The sequence below is a fragment of the Camelus bactrianus genome, chromosome 16 (genome assembly GCF_048773025.1).
Source record: "Camelus bactrianus isolate YW-2024 breed Bactrian camel chromosome 16, ASM4877302v1, whole genome shotgun sequence".
Taxonomy (NCBI): Eukaryota; Metazoa; Chordata; class Mammalia; order Artiodactyla; family Camelidae; genus Camelus; species Camelus bactrianus.
The window spans coordinates 9,579,699-9,601,516 of record NC_133554.1 but is presented as its reverse complement, the minus strand read 5'-3'; the positions used below and the strand labels follow the sequence as shown (position 1 = coordinate 9,601,516).

The 21,818-nt window shown below is 44.3% G+C and overlaps 1 protein-coding gene across 7 annotated transcripts in view; it reads left to right on the top strand.

Annotated features, from left to right (window-relative positions):
- The window catches only part of KIAA0753 (KIAA0753 ortholog), a 67,378-nt gene extending 47,565 nt beyond the window's left edge, over positions 1 to 19,813 (top strand). For 4 of the 7 annotated variants that reach the window (XM_074342455.1, XM_074342454.1, XM_074342456.1 and 1 more), the window contains exons 12-18: positions 759 to 837; positions 1,892 to 1,975; positions 4,736 to 4,921; positions 5,978 to 6,059; positions 10,058 to 10,178; positions 10,669 to 10,893; positions 18,321 to 19,813. In XM_074342455.1, the coding sequence (XP_074198556.1) occupies positions 759 to 837; positions 1,892 to 1,975; positions 4,736 to 4,921; positions 5,978 to 6,059; positions 10,058 to 10,178; positions 10,669 to 10,893; positions 18,321 to 18,438 (895 nt within the window). In that variant the 3' untranslated portion in view covers positions 18,439 to 19,813. Of the gene's footprint in view, positions 1 to 758; positions 838 to 1,891; positions 1,976 to 4,735; positions 4,922 to 5,977; positions 6,060 to 10,057; positions 10,179 to 10,668; positions 10,894 to 18,320 lie in introns of those variants that run through there. The other 3 variants (XR_006724750.2, XM_045516476.2, XM_045516475.2) reach the window with 3 other exon arrangements.
- The last annotated feature ends 2,005 nt before the right edge of the window (positions 19,814 to 21,818 follow it).

Sequence of the window (21,818 nt, the reverse complement as noted above, 5' to 3'; positions counted from 1 at the left end):
CATACACATGAATCTCCTCTTTTCAGTGGGGCACCTGTGGTCTCAGGTGTGCTTGGCTAGTCAAGAGGCTCCTCCAGAGAGTGAGCAGACAGACTTCTCTCAGAGTTGGAGAGAGGCAGTGGTCTAGTTGTGTGAAGGAGGGAAGGGACCCCGGGATCTAACTTCTCAAACATCATTTGACTCTTGTCTTCCATATTTAAGCCATCTCCTCCTAGCTCACCCCCAGGCCGAGGTTTCCCATTACTACCCTAGAATTCAGCTTTCACAGGTCAGTAAGTTACTTACCACTTTTGTCCTTCTTTTTCCAGCACCATTTTTTGTCCCTTGTGTTTGTGAGATTCTGTCTAATTCTATTATTGTGGGGTTTGAGAGAGAATAAAATTAGTTTCATTTGTTCAGTCTTCTACTCTCTTTAGTTGTTTAAAGGCAGCCGTTATTCTTTCAAAATGGACTCAGAGCCTAATATACTTCTTCAAATGTTATTTCGGCCCTCGTCCTCAAAGTGCGCGGTTCAGACCAGCAGCCCTGCCTCACCTGAGAGCTTGCTGGACATGCATAATCTCCGGCCTCAGTCAGACCAACTGAATCAGCACCCTCATTTAGCAGATCTCCAGGGACCTTGTATGGCCATGAAAATTAGAGAGGCACAGTGGCTTTTATAATCACTTGATTTCCCTTCATCTAGGGTGATAAATAAATATGCAAAATAGGATATTTTCTTGCTTTTGATTTTGATTTTCAATTTTATTTCTAAATAGTGTTTCTGCCACCCAGTTAGCGGACAAGGTAGAGAAGGCAGTTCTGGAACGTTTGAAGCCTCTTCTGGTCAAGGCCCAGGTAATCTAGTTCATCCCATTTGCTTGCCTCTTGGACGTTCTTGAATAAAAGGAGTTGCTCCAGGGGTTACACTGACCCTTTGCAGGGCTGAGTGTCTCTGGCAGCTGGAGGCTGCAGTGCTGATCTGTGCTGCATAGTGTGGGTGCAGGGCTGCCGGGACCCCTCTGAGGCGCCCACATTATTGATGTGTCTTCTGTTGTGGGTAAAGAATTAAGACCGGGGAAGAGAAAGTGCCACTTTTGAGAAAGGTGAGGTTTTGGCTTGGGAAGTGAGTTTAAGTTGCAGTTTGCACTTTCAATCAAATAGACCTATCGGTGATGTTCATGTGCAGCTCATTGCTTCCACTCTGATCCTGTGCTCTTTCACCTCAGTGATTTGGAATGAGGGGCTCTGTTTTTCCAAAGGAGAGCGGTGTTAAAACAGCTTCTGTGCACAAACCAGAACTTCCTTCAGGATGAAATTGCACAGAGCATCACCAGCAGGCTGTGCCATCCTCCTGTAAGCAGTAAGCTAAATGCTATGGCCAGACCTGTAGACCCACCCTGTAAATAGAAAACACTCTTTCTTGTTTGTGTGAGTGGATGAAGCCACAGAATAATACTGTAATCTTAAATGGAACAAATGACATTCTGGGTTCCTGAATAGGCCACTGAACTTCTATTGTCTCTTGGTCTAAGAAAGGTCAAATTATTATCAGAGTCCATGGAAGTCTCAGGACTGTACAGCTGGGAGGGGTCTTAGAGACCAAATCATCCAACCTAAGGATTTTATCAGTGTGGAAACTGAAACAGAGAAGCTGAGTAATTGCATAAAAACACACAGCAACTCTGGCAGTGTTCACAAGGTTGAGGGAAGAAGAGGGGCAGAAAGCCAAGAACAACACGTGACATTTATTTTCATGAAGACAGAGTGCTTTGAATTGCTGCAAAAAGCCTAATATAGCTAAAGCTGATGAACAGTTCCCCACTGAAGTTATTCTGGGAACAGAATTCGTTTGTACTAATATGGGTTGTAAATTTTCATAACTCATGAGCGTGCTTGTCTGTTTTAATAGAGAGTCAATTCTTCTCTGGAAGCAGATACTCGCTTGAAGGATCGGCCATCAGGAAGCACGGTGCCAGCCCAGCCGGCCGAGGAGGTGTGTGCTGTGTGGGGCTGGCATCCTGGACTGTGCTGCTGTTATGACATGATAATGTCTCTGGTTGTAAGGAAAAGTAACACACGGATTACTCTGCCAACACCAGACTATCCTAGACCCGCGGGTAGAGGTTATTTTTCTTGTTTGGCATGTTAATTCTTACCGTGTATACTTAGCATTATGGCTTAGATTAGCCTTGCAAACAGCTCACAGAAATCTCTGGAGCCACAGGTTTTTGTCAGCGGCTTTTTCCTCTCTTCCTGATGACAGAATGTGGGCGCCCTGCGTGACCCTGGATGTGGACAGCCTGTGGCAGAAGAGTGGCTGTCCTCATTTCCTCTCATTCAGCCCAGTTTTGCTCATTACTGGCCTAATTTCCTTTATTTTGAGGGCCTAAGATTTATTGTTAGGCCAGCATGTTTTGAGTGTCTAATAATGGCCAGTATCTGGCCTGGCAGAGAGAAAAGGTGGCCCAGGAAAAAGTGATAACATTTGAGAAAAATGAAAACACATCGTGTGGACGTCCACCCTTACACTCTTCCTCCGAGTCTTGGGTTTAGTGTTGGTGGCAATGTTCCTGCCCCGCGTGGGCTTCGGGCTGGGGATGGGGAGGTGCAGACTGCATCCAGAAGGCAGAAGGGCAGAGCGAGTATGGTTTCAGAGTTAAAAGTTGGAATGAAGCTCCACCAGCCCAGGAAGAAAGTAGATTTTGAGAATGTATCCCTATTCTAATTACTGAGCAATCGTTCAGCTTTGGTGTATTTTTATAATCTTGATGATTGTAATTTTATTGCACCAGTGTTTTGTGACAGAATCTCATGTGAGGTGAGGCTTCTGAGCCTGGAAGCTGAAAGTCTACCTGTAGCTCTTACATACGGGGCCAGATGATACTTTTTTCCCTCGCAAAATAATGCGACTGACGTCTAATCTAGGGAGCCAGCTCCATGGGGCATTTTAATATGAAAGAGAAGAGAAGTGAATGTAGGTGCTATCGGTGACGTAGACATGCTTGAATATTACTAGGAACGGTTGACCCTGTGGATGAGAGTCATTCTGTGGGCATGAAATGGCCTTTAATACAGTTTGTTGAAAAAGAGAAGTAACTCTTTCCAGTATTTAGAGTTCTGGGCTGCTGTAAACATCAGCATGATTGCAAAGACTTTCCCAGGTGGCACCATCGCGAGTCAGTGTTTATAAATAACTGAATACGAACAAACTCACTGAAGTTGGCATGATGAAGTCAAAAGACTTCCTCTGCTGTGTCAACTTATAAAAGAGCTGTGGGACCTTGAACACAAATTCTCAGAATCCCCATCTCTAAAACGGAGATGTTTGCTCTGCTTTACAAGTAAAGTAAAACTCTTAATAGGCGTCCTTACAGACGAGATGATCTCTGATACCAGGAGCGAGTTCTTGGAAGGGTGCCATTAAAGCACGTGCGTCTCCTTGCGCTGCTGTCCCTAGCTGAACTTGCATGTGAAACCCGTGTTTCCAAAGAGTTTCGGGGTTTTTTTTTAATTGAAAGTTTACATATGCACATGGCTAAAAATGCAAACAATTTAGAAAAAGTATCATGTAAAAAGTCAAACCTCCCCACAAACAGATACCATATACTCCTCTGTGTCCAGCTTCTTTCTTTATATTTTGGTGATCTTTCCAACATCGGCATGTTGGGATCTCCTTTGTCTCTTCTTTATCTCATAATATTCTTGATACTCCATTCTTTAAATGTTATGAATGAAAAATACTACATATACAAATACACACGTCTTAATTAACTAGACCTGTAGTATTGGTTTAGGTGTCTCTAGATTTTTTTTATAATTTTACTGTATTGGTTATTCAGCTGATTTTTATTTAACTTTGGTTAAGGTTAGGCATTTCTTCATATCTTGATTGGCCATTAGTGTATTTTCTTCTGTGAACTGTTAAAAGGTTTTTAAAATTACTATGGAGTAACTGTTCATTAAGAGTATCTTACTTCATGCCGTTGACACTGTTAAGTGTTCCAACATGCAAGTGCTCGTGTAATCCTGTAACTCTGAGATACAGGAGTATTATTTCCATGTAACAAACCAAAGAATTGAGGACCAGAAAGGTTAAGTAAACTTGCCCACACTTGCAGGCGTGAACCAGTGGGCTGAACCAGGATCCAGGCCCAGAAATGTCTCATTCCAGAGCCTGATACGATCATTTCCCCACCAGACATTCCTTGTAAAGGCCTCTTTCAGAGCAGATTATAGGCATATATTAGAATCAAAAGAAATGCAACATATGAAAAAATACTTTTGCAAGCTGTAACGTGCTTTATGAGTGTAAAGAATACAAGGTCAGGAAAGACCGGTAAAGCTGTTCCGGGTTATAGGTAGAAAATCTCACAGAAAACCGTGAACTTTGTAATGTCGTGAACAGGTGTTTTTACAAAGCACTGGACCAGAAGAGTATGTTCTCTGGAGTATGTGACATGTGAGACATTGTACATTCTTCTGAGTACAGCACAGAGGTATTTGCATTACCAATTGGCAAAACAGGTACTAACAATAATTTCCATGGACAGTAACGGTATTACTTGATCGACGGCCACTATTTAAATGACTGTTAGAAATTGTGCTGGTGTCACTGCTCTTGACGCTACTGACTTAGGAGAGGTTAGGTTTAGCATAGAAACTCCACTAGGTGGTTGGTTTATTATGATTGGCTTTGTTCATCTCTGAGTCTTCTGTTGTTTTCGTATTGCCTTTCCATCCCTTTGCTTTGTAGGTGACAGATGCCGATGGTGGTTCTAACAACCTTTGTCAGCTGGATGGTTTTTTGGAAGACACCGCTCATGAGCTCTGGGCTGTGGCTCACTCTAAGATCTTGGAGTCTGACACCTTAGCCACCTTGGGGGACAGCAAGGACAGCCCATATCTGGACACCATGATACTCCGAATGGAGGAAATGGAAGTAAGGTTGGGGCTGCCAGCTCTGGTTGGCCACTGCGGGGCTGGCTTCTGCTGAACGGGGCTCTCCTCATACTTCTGTAGCTTGGAACTTCAGAGCCATCTAGTCCTGAGTTTAAATCCTAGCTCAACTGCCAACCAAGGGCATCGCCTTGGTAAAGTCACTCACTCTCTCTAATAAGTAAGGGTGTATTTAAGGACGCAATGAGGTATGAAGTTACCAGCACACTACCTGACACATAACTCATCACTGACAAGTGATGCAGAAAATGCTGGACCAGAGCCCAGTCCCACGAACGAGACCATCAACCTGTTCATCCATCCGCTTGTAAATGCTGTAATCCTAGCAAATCACAGATAACTTCACCTTCTTTAATTCCCATAATAGTTTGTAGAGTGCTTTTCTCTGAGAATTTTAGACCTCAGACATGACTCAGACCAACCTCAGCAAATTGAGACACAATTAGGGAGTAAATGATATGGCCAAGGTCACACAAAAATTCATGCCAGAGCTAGGATGAGAATCCAGGTCTCCTGACTCCTAGTTCAGCGTTTTCTTTCTAACTCCACCATGATTAAATCTCATTTTGGCTTTGCTGCTAAATAGAAACATTATAGGGAAGACAGCGTTTAGTTGGTTTTATAAAATTTTAGAATGTGATAGTTTATCCTAGTCTTGTAACTGATTCTACCTTCTCGGGGGAACTGTCTAGACCAGAAGTGTCCAGAATGGTAGTCTCTAGCCACATGTGGCCATTTAAGTGCATTACTCACGTTTCAAGTGGGCGGTAGTTAGTGGGCAATGGACACAGCAAAAATGGAACATTTCCACATCACAGCAAGTTCTAGTGGGCAGTGCTGATTTAGATTACATTAATTGCGTCATTTTATTTTACACTCCACCTCATGAACTAATCACTTCCTGGCCGGGGAGATACCTGTTCCTGCCAATGGGTCTATATCAAGTGTCTGCTGTACTCTTACATCCTTACTAGCTCTGGTTTGTAATGAAACTCATTTTTTTCTCATAAGTTAAACTTTTTTTTTTTTTTTTTTTAAGAAATACCAGGAGACAGTTCGCCAAAGATATAATAAAATTGTATATACTGATCCTCATCTTTGGATGCAGGAAGAAAAAAATGGTGAGTGTTCTTCAGCCTGTCCCCTCAACATAATGTTCTGAAAAATTTCAAACATACAGAAAAATTGAAAAACTTCTACAGCAGACACTTGTATACCCATCGTCTGGATTCCACAGTTAACGTGTTGCTGTATTTGCTTTATCATATGTCTACTTACCCGCTATCCATCCATCAATTCTTCTTATTTTGGGATGCAGTCAAAGTTACTGACATCAGTGCATGTTATCCTGAACATTTCAACATGTGTGTCCACAACTAGAGTTTAATATTTATTTATGACTCTTTTCCTTTTGAGATAAAATTTACATATAATAAAATGCACAAATCTTAACTGTTTTTGATGGGTTTTGTCAAATGAGCACACCTTTGTTACCCAAACTCCTTTCAAAATAGAGATTATCATCACCGCAGAAAGTTCCCTTATGCTCCTTCCCAGTCGGTTCCCCACTACCCAGGCAACCACGATGCTTTTTTTCTTTTTTAACTATAGATTGGTTTTACCTGTTCTAAAATTTTCATATAAATGGAACCATACAAGTATTTACTCTTTTGTCTAAGGCTTCCTTCATTTAGCATTTAGATTTATCCTGTTGCCACTGTAACAAACTTAAGTTTGTAGCAAGTTAAAGCACAGATTTAGTGCTGTGAAACAAATTTATTCTCTTACAGTTCCTGGAGGTCCGAAGTCTGAGGTAAGTCTTAAAGGGCTAAAATCAAGGTGTTGGCAGGGCTGGTTCCTCCTTCCAGCTTCTAAGGCTGCCTGTGTTCCTTGGCTTGTGGCCCTATTACTCCAGACTGCTTCTGTTGTCACATTGCCTTCTCCTCTTCTGTTGTCAAATCTTCCCCTGCCTGCCTATTACAAGGACACGTAGATTACATTTAGGGCCCAGCCCAGTGATCCAGGGTACTCTCTCCATCTCAAGACCCTTAAAGTCCCTCTTGCCATAGAGGGGACACTCGAAGGTTCCAGGGATTAGAGCGTGGACATGTTGGGGAGCCTTGTTCAGCCTACCACCCTCTGTCCGTGTTCATTCCTTTTTATTGCTGAGTAATACTGCATTGTGAGCATGCACCACATCTAGTTTATCCATTTGCCTGTGGATTTACATTTGATTATTTCTAGTTTTGGGCTACTAGATATAAATCCGCTATAAGGGTATTCATGTATATTCTCTGTGTGGACATAAGTTTTTATTTCTGTTGGATAAACACCTGAGTAGACTGGCCAAGTTATGAGATAGGTGCATGTTTAACTTTAAAAAAAAACCAAAAAACCCTGCCCAACCTTTTCCCAAAGTGGCTGTACTATTTTACGCTCCCATCTATGCTGAGTTCTGCTGAGATCCTTGCCAGCATTTGAGTTGCCAGTCTTCTTCATGATAACCATTCTGGTGGGTGTGTAGTGATATGTCTTTGTGGCTTTAATTTCATTTCCTTGGTGAATAATGATGTTTAGAACATTTTCAAGTAATTATTAGTCATTTGTATATCTTCCTTTGTGAAGTGCCCAAATCTTTTGTATATTTTTAAGAATTGGGTTGTCTTTTTATTTTTGATTTGTAGGAATTCTTTATGCATTCTGGGAATGAGTTCTTTGTCTCCTATTTATATATGACATGTATTTTTTTTTAAAGCAGCTTTATTGAGATATAATTCACATGCCATAAAATTCACCCATTTAAAGAGTTGTTTTTCGTATATTTACAGAATTGTGCAAACATCACTGCTGTCTAATTCCAGAATATTTTACCACCCTAAAAAGAAGCCCTGCATATATTAGCAATCACTCCCCGTTCACCCTCCCTTCACCCCAGCAGCCACTAGTCTACTCAGATGAATGTTTGCAAATATTTTTCCCCATCTGTAGCTCCATGTTTATTTTCTCAAATGTTTTATTATGGGCAGACAGTTTAAACGTTTTGATAAAATCTAACCTGTCCGTTTTTCCTGGTCTAGCTTTTGCTTTCTTTCATCCAGTAAACCTTTGCCTGTCCCCAAGTTGAGGAAAGAGGCTCTTGCTTTTTCTAAAAGCTTAATGGTTTTAGCTTTTGTGTGTAGGCCTGTGGTCCATCTTGAATAAAAGTTTGCTTATGGTTTGGGGTAGAAGTTGAGGTTCATTTTTTCCCCCAACTAATGGATATCCATTTGTTCTTACACATTTGTGGAAAAGATTTTCACTTTTCTCTTCCACTTTTAAAAATTCATACATGCACATTTTGGCTGCAGGTGCTAGGCTGTGGTCACAGTTTGGCCTGGGACGTGTTACTCCAGTTCTCTTTGACTTATGCTTATCAGTTACTACTTCACTCAATGAAAGGAGGGAAGTGAATGTGGTTAAACATTACCTCTAAAGGAATCTCAGTACTATGCATGTTAAGAGAAGTAAAGGAAGTTGTGGGTGTAGACGGTTTACAGCAGCAGCTTATGTATAGATACTGTTTTTAGAGTATGAATCTGGGGATTTTCCTCGGAAACGTATTCTCCATGTCAAACTTTGACAGAAAGCTGAGTCATTTAAAAACACAATACAAATTTGTTTTGTTTTCTGTAATTGTTCCAGCTCCATTCTTTGTTCATTGCCTTTTTCCCCGCCCTAGTCCACCTTCCATCTGCATCCTCACGTGACAATCCAGCCATTCTTCAAGGCCCGCTTCACGTGATGCTACTTAAGCAGTGCTTGTCCTGGCTTCCCTGGACCAGAGCTCTGCTCCTTTCCTGTGACTCCCATAGACTTCTGGGATGTGCTACCCTGTTAGAACCATTTGTAGAGGGTCTTACCTCTCCCACCTAAGCCACAGAGTCTTCGAGGCCAAGAGTTTTGTCATATTCAGTTGTGTCCCAGCAGTGCCCTAGCGTGGGCCTGGCACAAGGAGGACCCTTCTGATCACTGCTCAGTGAGTCAGTGGGCGTCTTAGCATCTTTTCATATGGAAGCAGGGAAGGGAAATGTTGAAGGGTGACTGTTTCACCGATGGCTTGGCCATTGGCCACAGTTAGGTTGCATCATGCGGAAGACAGCCTTACCAAGGACTCGGTGTTCTCTTTTCAAGGACAATTTAAATTATTAGTCACTATCTGACTCTGCTAGAGTCTAGGTATGCATTTAAAAGGAGAACGCTAAGAACTGAAATAAATTGTTGGGCACTTTAATTCCAGAATTATACAATCCTTATTAAGAACCGTCTGTTTCTAGTTGTTCTGATTATATGTTCAGTTGCATCACAAAACCAAATTTAAAGTGATTTTTGAATTGTGCAGTATCCAATCTATATCTCTTATCCTCTCGTTTCTGAAATCAGTTGAAAATTGATTGTACTCTCAGTAATTTTTTTTTACCAAAACTGACTTATGCAGTATTTCTGAGAGTAAGAAATCATAAGCTTATAAACGTGAGTCGGAGAAAGTTGTTTGACATGTGCATGCTCCTTACCTAAGAGGACAATTTTCTTTCTACATTTGAAATACATTTAAAATTATAAATAATCCAAAACTCAAAAGAGTTGTCAAGGCTGCAAGGTATAGTTAATAAGTTAGTGTTTTGACTATCATCATGCAGATTTTTCCAGCGAAGCCCAGAGACTAATTAAATCAGCTAATTAAGTGTTCAGGTATGAGTGTTTTTTTCCTTCTCCAGTAATCAAACCATTTAAAGGTTAAAAAACAAACCCAGCTGCTTGCGACTCCTTGGGTGGGGGGCTGGATCCTGTTGGAACCTGGCTTTGCACAGACCTCTTCAAGGAGTCTTCCTCTGAGCTGGCAGAAGCTTCCAAAGGAGTTCCTTACTTCTTAAAACTGACTCATCGGTTTGTTTCTTTGTAACTTTTAAGTTCACCTTTTCATTTGACACCAGGGTATTTTCGCTTGGCGCTGCTAGCCACACCCGTTATGCTTCTGAGGTGGGCCTGTGCCTTCCTCACAGGTTATTGGCCACGGGGACAGGCCTGATACGTACGCCAGCTATTCTTTATATACTGTCATTTTATGCCTCTCCTTTTCTAGACCAGAAAGTCCCAGCAGTAAGTGAAAGGCCTCTTTCTCCTCATCCAATCAGGATCACGAAGACAGCAGCTCGCAAAGACCCGGACGTGAACATCGTGTTGGAGAGGCCCTGCAACGGCACGTAAGTGGGGGCGAGACCGGTCTCCTTGTAGCCGGTTGCCTTTGATGTCATTAAATTTTGAATTCCTTCAATTACCGCAAGACAGGAATTCTTCTTTTGACCAACATCTTGCCAAACTCCAAGGTGGCCCAGTAAAATAGTGTGTTTATCAGATGGGCCTTGAGTAGGTTGCATTTTAAGGAGCCTTTCAGTAACATTTAGCTGTTTTTAACGACTGAAAACATCACATTGGCAGAGGTGGGTTGTGCAGGTCATTACTACAAGATTCGCTGTAAGAGTTCCCTTGTCTGTGGGACAGAAGTTCCTCCTGTGTGGAGGGTCAGTCCAGTGTAAAGGGGAAGCAGTGGGCGGTGATGGGATGTTGGGTTTTGTTCAAGGTGAGGAAGAGCAATGAAGGTAAACCTTTGGTTGTCAGATCGTCAGGGTGAACTAACGTTACACTCACTTGCAGATGATTTTGAATGCTCTCCTCGTTTGTATTTGCTCTCAGTTCCCTGGATGAAAGTGTGGGAACAGAGGAGAGATCGGAGAAAAGAGAGGCTCCCCTTCTCTCCCTTTCAGAAGATGCTCGGCAGAAGGAAGGCCGAGCCGCCCTCTCCGTGCCCCCGGGCATGCGGCGCAGCATCCGTGACTACTGCGGCCGCTTCGACCAGTACCTCCGGCTGATGGCGCACGAGGCCATGGGCTCCTTCAACCCGTGGCTGATAGCGGAAAGGTCAGTGGAAGCTCATGTGCCCTGTTGAGGAACCAGTGCCATGTGCTGACTTACAGAAAGGCTGGAGAAAGACCAGGTCAAGGACGCAGGCTGTGCTTTCGGGCCTTCGAGGTCTAGTGGTTGCTTTTGGGCTAGTGAGCAGGCTTTCTCCGCAGACTGCCTTCCTTCTGGGAGAGGGGACTGCAGGACAGCGCGGGCGGGGCCATCCGAAGCAGCGTTCTCCGCCTCCCCTCCTTAGGCAGAGGCACTGTATCCAAGGCAGGGCGGGTTTCCGTTTTTGTTAATGAGAGCTCTGCCACCCGAGAACACAAATCATCACCGGGCAGGAAATAGTTGTGACGGTAAAATCGTCAATGGTCAGGACAAACTTGCACGCAGGAGCCGCAGGCCGACAGTCTCAGCTACGTTTCACCTTCTCCTGGGTTGTGAAGTCAGAAAACAAAGTCCCACTGCTACTAAATGTTTGAAGAATGGGTAGCCGTCTTCTAAGTAAATAGTTAATTAAAAGATATGTGTAAATCCATCCTTTTGAAATAGGGCCCAGATTTAAATTCCTCCTGAGTATCACTTTCTTACAGACATGCAGACATGATCGTCATTGAGCCAAGCGGTGTACTGTGATCACATCTCTTTCTTGAACAAGGTTGAGACCTATTCCGGGAGTTACTAATGGCCTTTTTTTAATTTGCTTATTCTTTTATATGTTTATTAACGTTCCACACGCACTAGCAACACCTCTCAATATAACCCTCCTCATGATCAGATACGTTCGATCTCTGTTTCTCGCCTCCGCCCCTGCCTTTCTCCTGAGACCCTCTTTCCTTCTGCCCCAGTCTGGCCCGGCCAGTTTTAGGTCTTGGTGTCGCTCTTGTCCTGGGACTTGCCTTCATCGTCACCCTGAGTGTGAGACGGCCTCCCTCCCACGTTGGGGTCCTTACTTCCTAGTGCACTTGGCTCCCTCTTAGTTTACTCTTTGTTTTGATGGAGCCTGTCCTGCTTTGTGTAGCAGAGGACATTTCTTGAGACTTACATGTTTCAAAGTGTCTTTATTCTGTCTTCATACTTGATTGATGATTTGGCTGGATTTTAAATTACTGATTTATATTTTTCCAAAGAATATACCTTCCTTCTTTTGTAAGGGTAAAGGAAGGATTGTCACTTAGCTGCCTGAAGCAGGGGTAGAGACCTGTCAGTCTAACTGCTTATCCTGCAAATTCGCGACCAGTGTCCTCACTTCCTGCCTGATAGCTTGTTCCACTTCCATGGTTCCCAGTTCCCTTACTTCCAGAGTCTGTCCGATATTCTGGGAGACAGATCAGCTTGCTTTTCCTTGGTCTCCCTTTGCAGACCCTAAGGTTTCAGCTTCCTCTATAATTTCCTCAGTACTGCTGAGTCAGTTTTGATTCTTCCATGTGCTTTTTATCTTCTGAAAATCTTAGACATTTTCCATCCACTTTTGTCTTTTTCTCCTTGTAGACTGATATATTCATTTATCTATTTCCTTTTTTGTTGGGGGTGGGGTAAGAGATGATCACTTATGTTCAGTCCCTCAAGTTTAACCTGAAGTCCTGGGACTTCTCTTTAATATAGGGCCCCCTTCAAAGACTATGAGACCCTTTGTTCTGGTTGAGCTGCACATTTATTTTCTGGGGAGGGGAGGAGGTAAACTTGACTTGCTTCTGTGTGTTAGCACACAGTCCTATAGCATACTTAACTTGTTTGCCCGGAACCTGTCTTGATCGGTTAGGCTAACTGACATATTGGGAGATCGGAAAACAACCCAAGAAAGATGGACTGTTCCTTGTACATTCTTACCACTTGATGAACAAAGCATTTTGTTCATCGTTGTTTTGTAGACATAGGGAAAATCTCTCATGGCCTGTAAGGGATAACAGGTTAAGATGTAGAGGACAGAGCTATGAAACATGCCTGAGTTTACGGACGTTCTCCTCTGCTGTCCTTGACCCTCAGGTGACAGCACATCTGAGTATTGTTTTTGATCTCTCTTGTTTCTGTTTCTTACTTGAGTGTCTCAGAGATGAGAGTTGTATTGATCAGATCTTGAAAAAGTATCCAGAGACAGTTGACTTCATCTGATGGTTTCTTGAGTGAGGGAGAAATAAGCTGAGTTTTTCTTTCTTTTAATGTCTCCATTCCTCCCTCCACCTGGAGAAAAGCACGGTTCTGGTGATCAAAAGGAGCACATGATATAAATAGAAGAGCGATTGTGAAAGGAAAGCCTTGATAATGATAATGCGTTCAATGAAAGCAAACTCTTAAGGATTCTTGGTTTGAAAAGCAAATCAGGAGACTTCTGGTGGAAGGACAGACTGAACATACGATTATCTCTGCTCCCGGTATCCCTGTCCCACTGTGTGTCACTGAAAGACTAAATAAAGGCAGGAAACCAAAAATGACAGCAAGTAAGAAATAGCAAGAGAATTTTGGAAGCCATGAGGTAGTTGGACAAATGGCAAGTGACTTAGCAGTCCGGAGAACCAAGTGCCCGCTGAGGCTGAAGCCAAGAACCAAGTTGATTTGCGCAGAAGAACCCTGGGAAGACTCAGGAATGAGAAGCACTGGGTGCGTGTGAGAAGCCGTGAGTGCAGGCGAGTCAGAAAATAGGAGGCTTAGTTGAAACTCCAATTCTTGAAAACAGCAGATAGCTCAGAGATCCAGATATCTGCTGAAAGCCATGAAAGCTGTGTGCAGGCTATGATAACAGAAAAGATCTGAATAATAGGCATTCCAGAATGTGAGAGCAGGGGAGAGGGATGAGTGGAAAATGACAGGAAACCCTATAAGAAAAATCCCCAGAAGGCCGTTAGTCTCTAGATTGAAAGGGTTCATCAGTTGTCCACTGCGAGAGTGTGAAAGAATAAGTGAATAAATGAATAGAACAGAACACATCATGGCATGTCGTTATCCAAAGGAAATGTGGGCATCCTGGTATGAGGAGAAGATGCCAGAAGGTTCCAGAGAGTTAAAACTGGGCACATTCAAATACTCGGAGATGAGAATGGCACACTGTTGTCAGTAGCAGCCCTGCTAGAAGATATTAGAGCGTATTTCCAAAATTTACCCTACAGTTCTGTGCTCAGCTGAATTATCGGTTAAATAAAAGGGGCGAATAAAGACAGTGTAAGTTATGCAGAGTGTCCAAAAAGGTAGTTCTCAGTAAGCTGCTGGAGGGTGTGAGCCACCAGTACAAGGTGGACATTGAGAAAGAGGAAGATGAGGGTTAGGAAACTTAGAACTCCAATGTGGAGCTTCTAGAAAGATGGCAAAGGCTATTTCTGAGTATCTTTCAGTGAGCATAGAAAGCAGCTAGTCTAGATTGGAGCAGGACAGAGGGCCAAGGAGTAGCTCCCGGGGGAAGGTGCGGGGGTGGCATGGGAGGAGGTTAGATAAAAGAGAGGAAGAAAACGGACACGTTGTCTAACGTACTGGGAACAACTTTGTATTTCTCTCATAGTTTGGGGATGAATTAATGACGGGAGTATAAAAAGCAAAGCAAGTATAAAAACAAGTTAATCATTTCTGCTGCTAGTGATGACGCACTGGGTAATTTGGACCGCCTCTCCCACTGAGGATAACTGTTAATAGAAAGCTCGATTAAAAATAAAACACATATGCTTGAAGGCACGAGGAAGGGAACTGGGTAATGAAGAATAACTGGGCCAGGATCCTGGAGAAGACAGAGACCTGGGGAAGTGAGCCCCTGGCCTGGCACTAGGTTGTTGGCTCTGGAGGGAGATGAGTGACACTTGCGATGTCCTTTTCAGATCAGAGGACAGAGGTGGGAGTCCAGGGCTCGCCGGGGGGTGGTATTGCCTCGGTGTACTTTGCTCATTTCTGCTTGGGACCCTGGAGCGGGACACTCTGGAATGAGGGTGACCGGGATGCCAGCAGGCCCTCCCAGGACTCCACTCAGCTCCTGAGACGGCATTGAGATGGTTCTGGATTGTTGCCCCAGGCACCAGGCAGAAGCAAACCTAAAATTTCTCTGAAGATATATAACATCTTAGAACTTAAGTTATTTCTGCAGTTTTCAAATTCAGTGTCTGGTACATGGTGACAAACAACCAGGCAACAGGGAGACACGGCAGGGATAAGAACAGACCCATGACAGCTCCGCACGTGAGAGTCAGACACAGACCAGAGAGCAGCTGCGCCTCTGCATGCAGAGACCTGGGGCCTGGGCCGAAGCCACGTGGACACTGGAATGGGAGCATACAGTTTCTAAAGTGAGGGGGCTCATTGGGCGGGCTTAATAGACAATCGGGCACATCCAAAGAAGAAACTTGGGACATAGGACAGAAGGAAACATCTAGCATGATGCTTGGAGACACAAAACAAGATGAAAAGAAAGATGAGCGGACGAGGGACGTAGAAGATAAAGGGACAAGGTCTCACACACGTGGCTGGGGTCTCAGAGGGAGAGGAGCCAGAGAGAATGGGTCAGAAACCACATCCAAAGACATCATGGCTGGTAGCTTCCCCAAAGTAACAAAAGACGTCACACCGTAGATTCGAGAAGCTCTAAAAGCCTCAGGCAAGTAAAATAAAAAGAAATCCATGGGTAGCATATCGTAGTATTGCTGGCAAATGGAAGACAAAGAGAAAATCTTACAATAAGCCAGAGGAAGGAAAAAAGAGAAACAGAGACATTCATTGGAAGCTGGACAGCCTGGCGTATCTTTCAAAGTTCTGAAAGAAAGGAGCTACCAATCTGGATCTAAGCCCAGTGCAATGGATTTCAGGAAGGAAGGCAGTAAAGGTTCCAAACAAAGCTGAGGAAATTTATTGCCAGTAGACCTTCACTATAAGAAATATTTAAAGAGCGTTTTTCAGACAGAGCAAGAATAGTCACAGATGAAAGGTCAGAAATATATGAAGGCATGAAGTTAAGAAAAAATCTGTGTGTAGGTAATGAATAGTGACGGAAACAATAAGCTGGTGGCTTTCAGGGGGCAGAGTGTGTGTGTGTGTGTGTGTGTGTGTGTATCTGAAATACACAACAGTAGCACGTAAGGAAGAGGATAAATGGAGTTCGTGTTCTAAGGCTCCTGCGTGATCTGGGAGAAGGGTAAGACTGTCAATGTTGTATTTGACGTCAAGGATGCTTATTGTAATCTAGGGTGGCCAGGAAAAGAATACTAAGTGTGTAACATCCAAGTTAATAGTGAGGAAAGAATGTAATAAAACACAAAATCCTAAAGAAGGCAACAAAGAGAGAACAAATAGACAAATAGAAAGTACTTAGTATTTTAGTAGTAGAAGCTTAAATACTTCAGGATTATTAAATGAAAAAGATATATACACACCAATTAAAAGACTGTCAGATCAGCCAAAATAAAACAAAACATCTGGGACAGGAATGGGGTAGAGGGGCTAGGAGTGGGGAGGGACACCTATCAGCATTTACCTCTTTTGCATAATTCTGACTTTTGGAACCGTGTTACTGTTCCCTATACATCCCTCCCAATCAACAAGGATGGGGTAGGAGGGGAGAGGGTATAGCCCTAGATTGGAATATAAACAGAAACACGAACCTAAATGTATTTCCAGCAAATAACATCATCACGCTAATGGGATACATACAGATGAGGACTAGTCTAAGTCACTTTTGAATGCGGTAGTTTGACTCTTTCCCTCTGGCTCAAGACAGACTGTGAACACAGATTACAGATTCTAGTAAGTAGGTTTCTTTCAGCCAGCAATCTGAGTTAACAATTATAAAACTACTTTCTCTATATTTTAAGATTGATCAAATAAGTAAGTACATTATGAATAATGAGAGCCAGGTTTCTGGAAGAAGGCTAGAATGAATCCCCTATTTTGAAGACAGGGTGGAGGTGATATGAATTTATGATTTCTGATAGATGTGGAAATAGACATGGGGTATGTGTGTCTGTCTGAGTGTGTCAGCTGAGAGGGCCCAGAAACAGTAGCCCCGGTATCAGCGAGCACACTTAGTGCCCAGATCTTGGTTTCTAAATACTATTCTCCATGAAAAGTCCCAGAGCTCCTTGGAGAAATGGCTGATTCCAAGATGGGGGCTGGGAGAACCTAAGATGAGCCTGAAACAACGTCTTGTGCCAGAAAGGAAGTAGTCAGAGGATGATGGGGACATGTCAAGAGGACCCGGGAGCTGGCGTGATGGGGCTCCTACTGGCCAATCTGGGACACTTTAAGTATCAGAAGAAGGAATAATAGTAATGGATTGCACACTGTTGAATAACTTACGTGTAAGGCCAAGCCAATATGAATGAATGAATGAATGAATGAAGACATTTGTGTTATGTTACGTTATGAGTAAAGGAGACAGGAAAGCTCTTCCACATGGTACATGCCAACTATTACGTGGGGGGAATGATGGAGTTAGAACATCGGTGTTGGCAGCCCTGTGATAGCTGAGTCAGCAGGTTTAATCAGAAGCAGGATATTTATAGTCTCAAAGTATCTCTTTACAATATACATATTAATCACAAGGGGAAAATAGTAACTTTTCAAGGGAGAAACCTGGCAGCCATCACCATAACCAAGTGATAAAAATTAGCACTCACCAGTGAGAAGACAAATAGATACACTGAGGGGACACAGTATCCCTTCCATGGTGTTTGTCCCCAAAATGTGATATCAGACAAACCCATATTGAGGGACGTTCTACAAAAAAGGCCTTTACTCTTCAAAAGATGTTAAGGTCATGAAAGACAAAGACTGAAGAACAATCCCAGATTGAAGTAGGCCAAGGAGACGTGACCACTGAATGCAACATGTGGTCCCACGTTGAACCCTGGATCAGGAAACGTTTTCTTTTAAAGGACATTTTTTGGACAGTTCACAAAAATTTGAAAAAGGTCTGTAGGTAAGATTAGATAATAGTATTGTATCTCTGTTGTATCAGGGTTGTTTAAGAGAATGTCCTGGTTTTTAGGAAATGTATACCAAAATACATGAGGTGTATCAGGTCTGCAACTTACTCTCAGCTTGTGTGTGCGTGCGTGCGTGCGCGCGCACACGTGTAGAGAGAAACGAAGCCTTCATCGGTGTTTCCTGCCCCCGTCCCATGGAGAAGCACACCTCGTTTCCCCTGTCAGGCACGTGGGTGGCTGTGGGAGGTGGATCTGGACTGGGGCTGGGTTGCGGCTGGTTAGTTTCCGGCCTCCTCTGGTTTCAGCCACCTCAAGGGTGAGGTCCATCCCATGTGTGTGACAGGCCCCTCCCTCTAGCCTGACTCAGATCTACGCGCCACCATCTTACTATCTAGGAAAGCAAGTCCTCTCACCTTGTATTCTCCTCTAAGTGGCCTTTTGAATTTCCCTTGAAATCTCCGGATAGACGGGGTGAGTACTTCAGCTGAGTAACAGGCTGGCTCCCGCACGTGGCTGCACGTACCTTTAGCTGTGCTGTTTGTCTTCCAGCTTTTCAGATGAGCTGGTAGATGAGGCTCTGGGGGCCGTGGCTGCCGAACTTCAGGATGTGTGTGAAGACTACGCGGAAGCCGTGTTCACCTCGGAATTCTTGGAGGCCGCCACCTGAAGGTTCTCCAGGGAAGGGCCCCTTATGTCACCCTGAAGAAGGGACGGCACCAACCTTTGTTTTAGCCACAGGAAATCTTTATCCTCAGCTGTCCATCCAGCCCCAGAAAGTGCTGCCCACTGAAGGAAGGAAAAGCCAGTGAGGTCATCCCACTTTGCATCTTCTCATGGTCAAAGCAATGGCTCTGAGAGTTTACGAAGGACTGTGTTCTATTTTATCAGTGCCCAGGAAATGTGAATCGATTATGACAATATATTTTCTGAATGTATAGTTTTCCTGTTGAAATACCGTGTTCATTCCACTGACTGGTGATTAGACTGTTTTGAAAGTCAATAGATAAGTGTATTTCATGTAGAGATTCAGTGCAGTTCCTCTCTGGTCCCATCACCTGGCTTGTGTGTCCTCCTTCGGCCGGTTCCTATCAGGACGCCTGTCCTTCCAGGTTACAGACTTGCGTCGAGCACAGGGCTTAGTGATGCCGCCAGTCCTCTGCTCTGTTGTGGCTGGTTGAAATCGGAACCCACAGTTACCAGTGCACAGCAGCGAACGCACATGTCGCTAATTCTCAGTTCCTAGGTGCTTCTTCACATTTTTAGTTCCTCGTGTCTTTTATTGCTGTGGGATGACATTTTGATTTACAGAGCTGTGTGTGAAATCAGAGGAAGTCTGAGGACATTGGAGAGGTCCAGCCTTCTCTGTGGCCTGGTTGGAGGCACAGAGCTCACTTCCCTCTCTGCTGAGATCATGAGTTTCTGCTTCCACACCAAAAAGGAACCTGCCGGGGAGGAGGGAGCAGATCTGGATGGCGTGAAGAGCATGGAGTCTCCCCCAAGAAAGGAAGAAACCGAAGAACCACAGTAGCCTGGTCCTGGAACATCTTACAGGTCATGTTTACCAAGAGAAAAGCCTCCGTGTTTTCCGAAACTCTGAACTCAGAAAAAGCAAAGGCATGTGTATGTAATGAGGCCACTGCCTGGAGAAGTTTCCCTCCCTTTTTTTGCCTGCGGCTTGGTGAATGGGACGTGGAGGCCGCGTGGCGGAAGGAACACCCCACGGGATAATGTGAATCTTTTTACAGCACAGACAGTGTTGTCAGTGGGGATTCTTCTCCGAAGTACAAGTATTTCAGGTGATAACTTAAGCTGCTTGATCGCACTTACTTGTGCAAAATTGATTTTCGTTTAATGTAATGTTGTTCTGCTTAATTTTCTATAACCTCAGAATTTAAAAGGCTTCAAGGGAAATTAAAGGTCTTTAATCTGAGGAGTTACATATGTACACTTGAACTGATAGGAGTGTCTGTCGTTGGTAACTTATTTTGTGTGGCAGTTTTTACTGTGCTGATTTTTTAAAATAAACCCAGTATTTTAAAGTATGTACATGTCTGTTTGAAATAATTTACATCTCCTTTTTTTTTTTCCCAAAGTGAAATGTGATTTACAGAAACCACTCAGAATACTTTTATGTTTGATGTGAGCCTAGTGGGTTACTTACCGCCCCTCACCCCCAGCAAGAAAGAAATGATAATAAAAGCTCACATTTATTGAGCACATGCACATCCCAGGCCTAGCTCTAAGTGCTTTCCCAGTATTAATGTATTTAATCCTTGTACCATCTGCGTGAGGTGGACACCATTATTATTCCCATTTTATAGATGAATCAAATGAGGCACAGAAGGGGAGATAATTTGATCAAACAATCCTGCATTCAGCACCACCACGGTCATGGATTCACTTACTCCCATGAAGATAATTGTCAGAGTTTTGAGCATTTCAGCGCATTCTCCCACCTCTTCCTGGCCCCGCTCGGCCCGTCCTAGATGCGGGCATCTGGAGTTGCCCTGCTCCTGTCCGCTGAAGAGTCAAGTCCAGACTCCTTTGCTTTGTTTGGGGGCCTTCCCGGTATCTCCTGCTCCTCCCACCAGCTGGGTCTCCCCGTCTGACTCCTGTGGGTGAGGCTTACACCCGCCTCTGTGTCGTGTCCAGCGTCTCCCTTATATCCCTGGCCCACAGGGAACTTCCTCGACCAGAGCATTCTCCAAGGATGCAGAAATAAACTGCAAGAGATAAAAACTCTCATTTAAAAAGGGAACTTGAATCCTTGAAATATCAATTTTCTTATCTGGGTCCTGTCAATTTTTTTTTTTTTGAGTTTTTGTTCTTCATGAGCAATGGCTGCTCCTGTACGGGTCGTTCTCTCATCCCCTCCAGGTTTCTCCTGACCAATTCAGGTGTTATTTTCAGAAACAGAGGAATGCACAAGTGTCATATTTCTGTGTCCACAGGCTGTCCCAGTGGGCAGATGGGCTGAAATTCCTGATCTGTTTCCCGCCCTGATCTGACCAGCCTCACAGCCCAGCCCTGGGGAGTGTTGCCTGCTCGCATGCCTGTCTCTAGTCTGCTCAGCTCCTCGAGGGCAAGGCCTCTGCCTACACATAGTTGGTGCTCAGTAAATGCTTTTGAATGAATGGGAAAAAGGAAGCACACGTTTTCCGGGAATCGATTCTTGATTTGGGCTGGGGGCTCTATCCTGTCTCTGCAGGATCTGCAAAAATCTGTGTTAATCTTTTGTGAGCTGATGTAAGAGGCTGCCTGGGAAGAGCCGCAGATCTCACCTCCGAGGCACCAATGCGGTGGCATCAGGAACTGCTGCAGAGAGGGTGTGGGTGGCCTGGGGCTCATGAGAGGGCAGAGGAGTGGGTGGGGACCCCAGGAAGGACCGCCTGGGTGTTGGGGTCCCTTCCCCCTCTGCCTGTTAGTGCTGGGCACTGGAGAGGAGGCGGGAGGAGTGTTCTCTTTCTCCCTCCTCTCCCTCCCTCCCTGCTTCCCTGAAACTGGGGGGAGAGTGTGTGCAGGGTGGGTGGCAGGAGGCAGTGCCTGGAGGAGGCATGAACTGTGCATCAGTGGGTCTGGACGGCAGGATGAAGGGTCTGAGCAAAGCCCCCAAGGCCAAGAGGAGAGGAAGGGGTTCTAAGCCCGGTCAGAAAACTTCCAGTTTTCTCTGTGGTACAACGTGGGTTTCCTTAACTCTTGATTGTTTTCAAAAGGAACCGTTTGTTTTAGCAGATTGAGGGAGTGATGCAAATTCCCCACAAAACTTGGAAACCAGGGGTGTCTGCCCCACACCACCACACACAGGGCACCCTAGGGGCACCCTTCTCGGGCCCGTGGGCCAAAGAGCTCGTGCTCTTGGGGCTCCTGAAGCAGCAGGAAGGTGGCGGCACGTCTGCTGTCTTCCTAGACAGTGGCCTCTCCCGTGTGGTTCTGTTGGTTCAAGAGCAGAGAGCTCACATCTGTTAATCAGTTGGTTGAGCCCCCCGCCCCGATAGCTCAGGCTGGCTTGGGAGGGCTTCCTGTAGTCGTCAGTAAGGACCCCCCAGG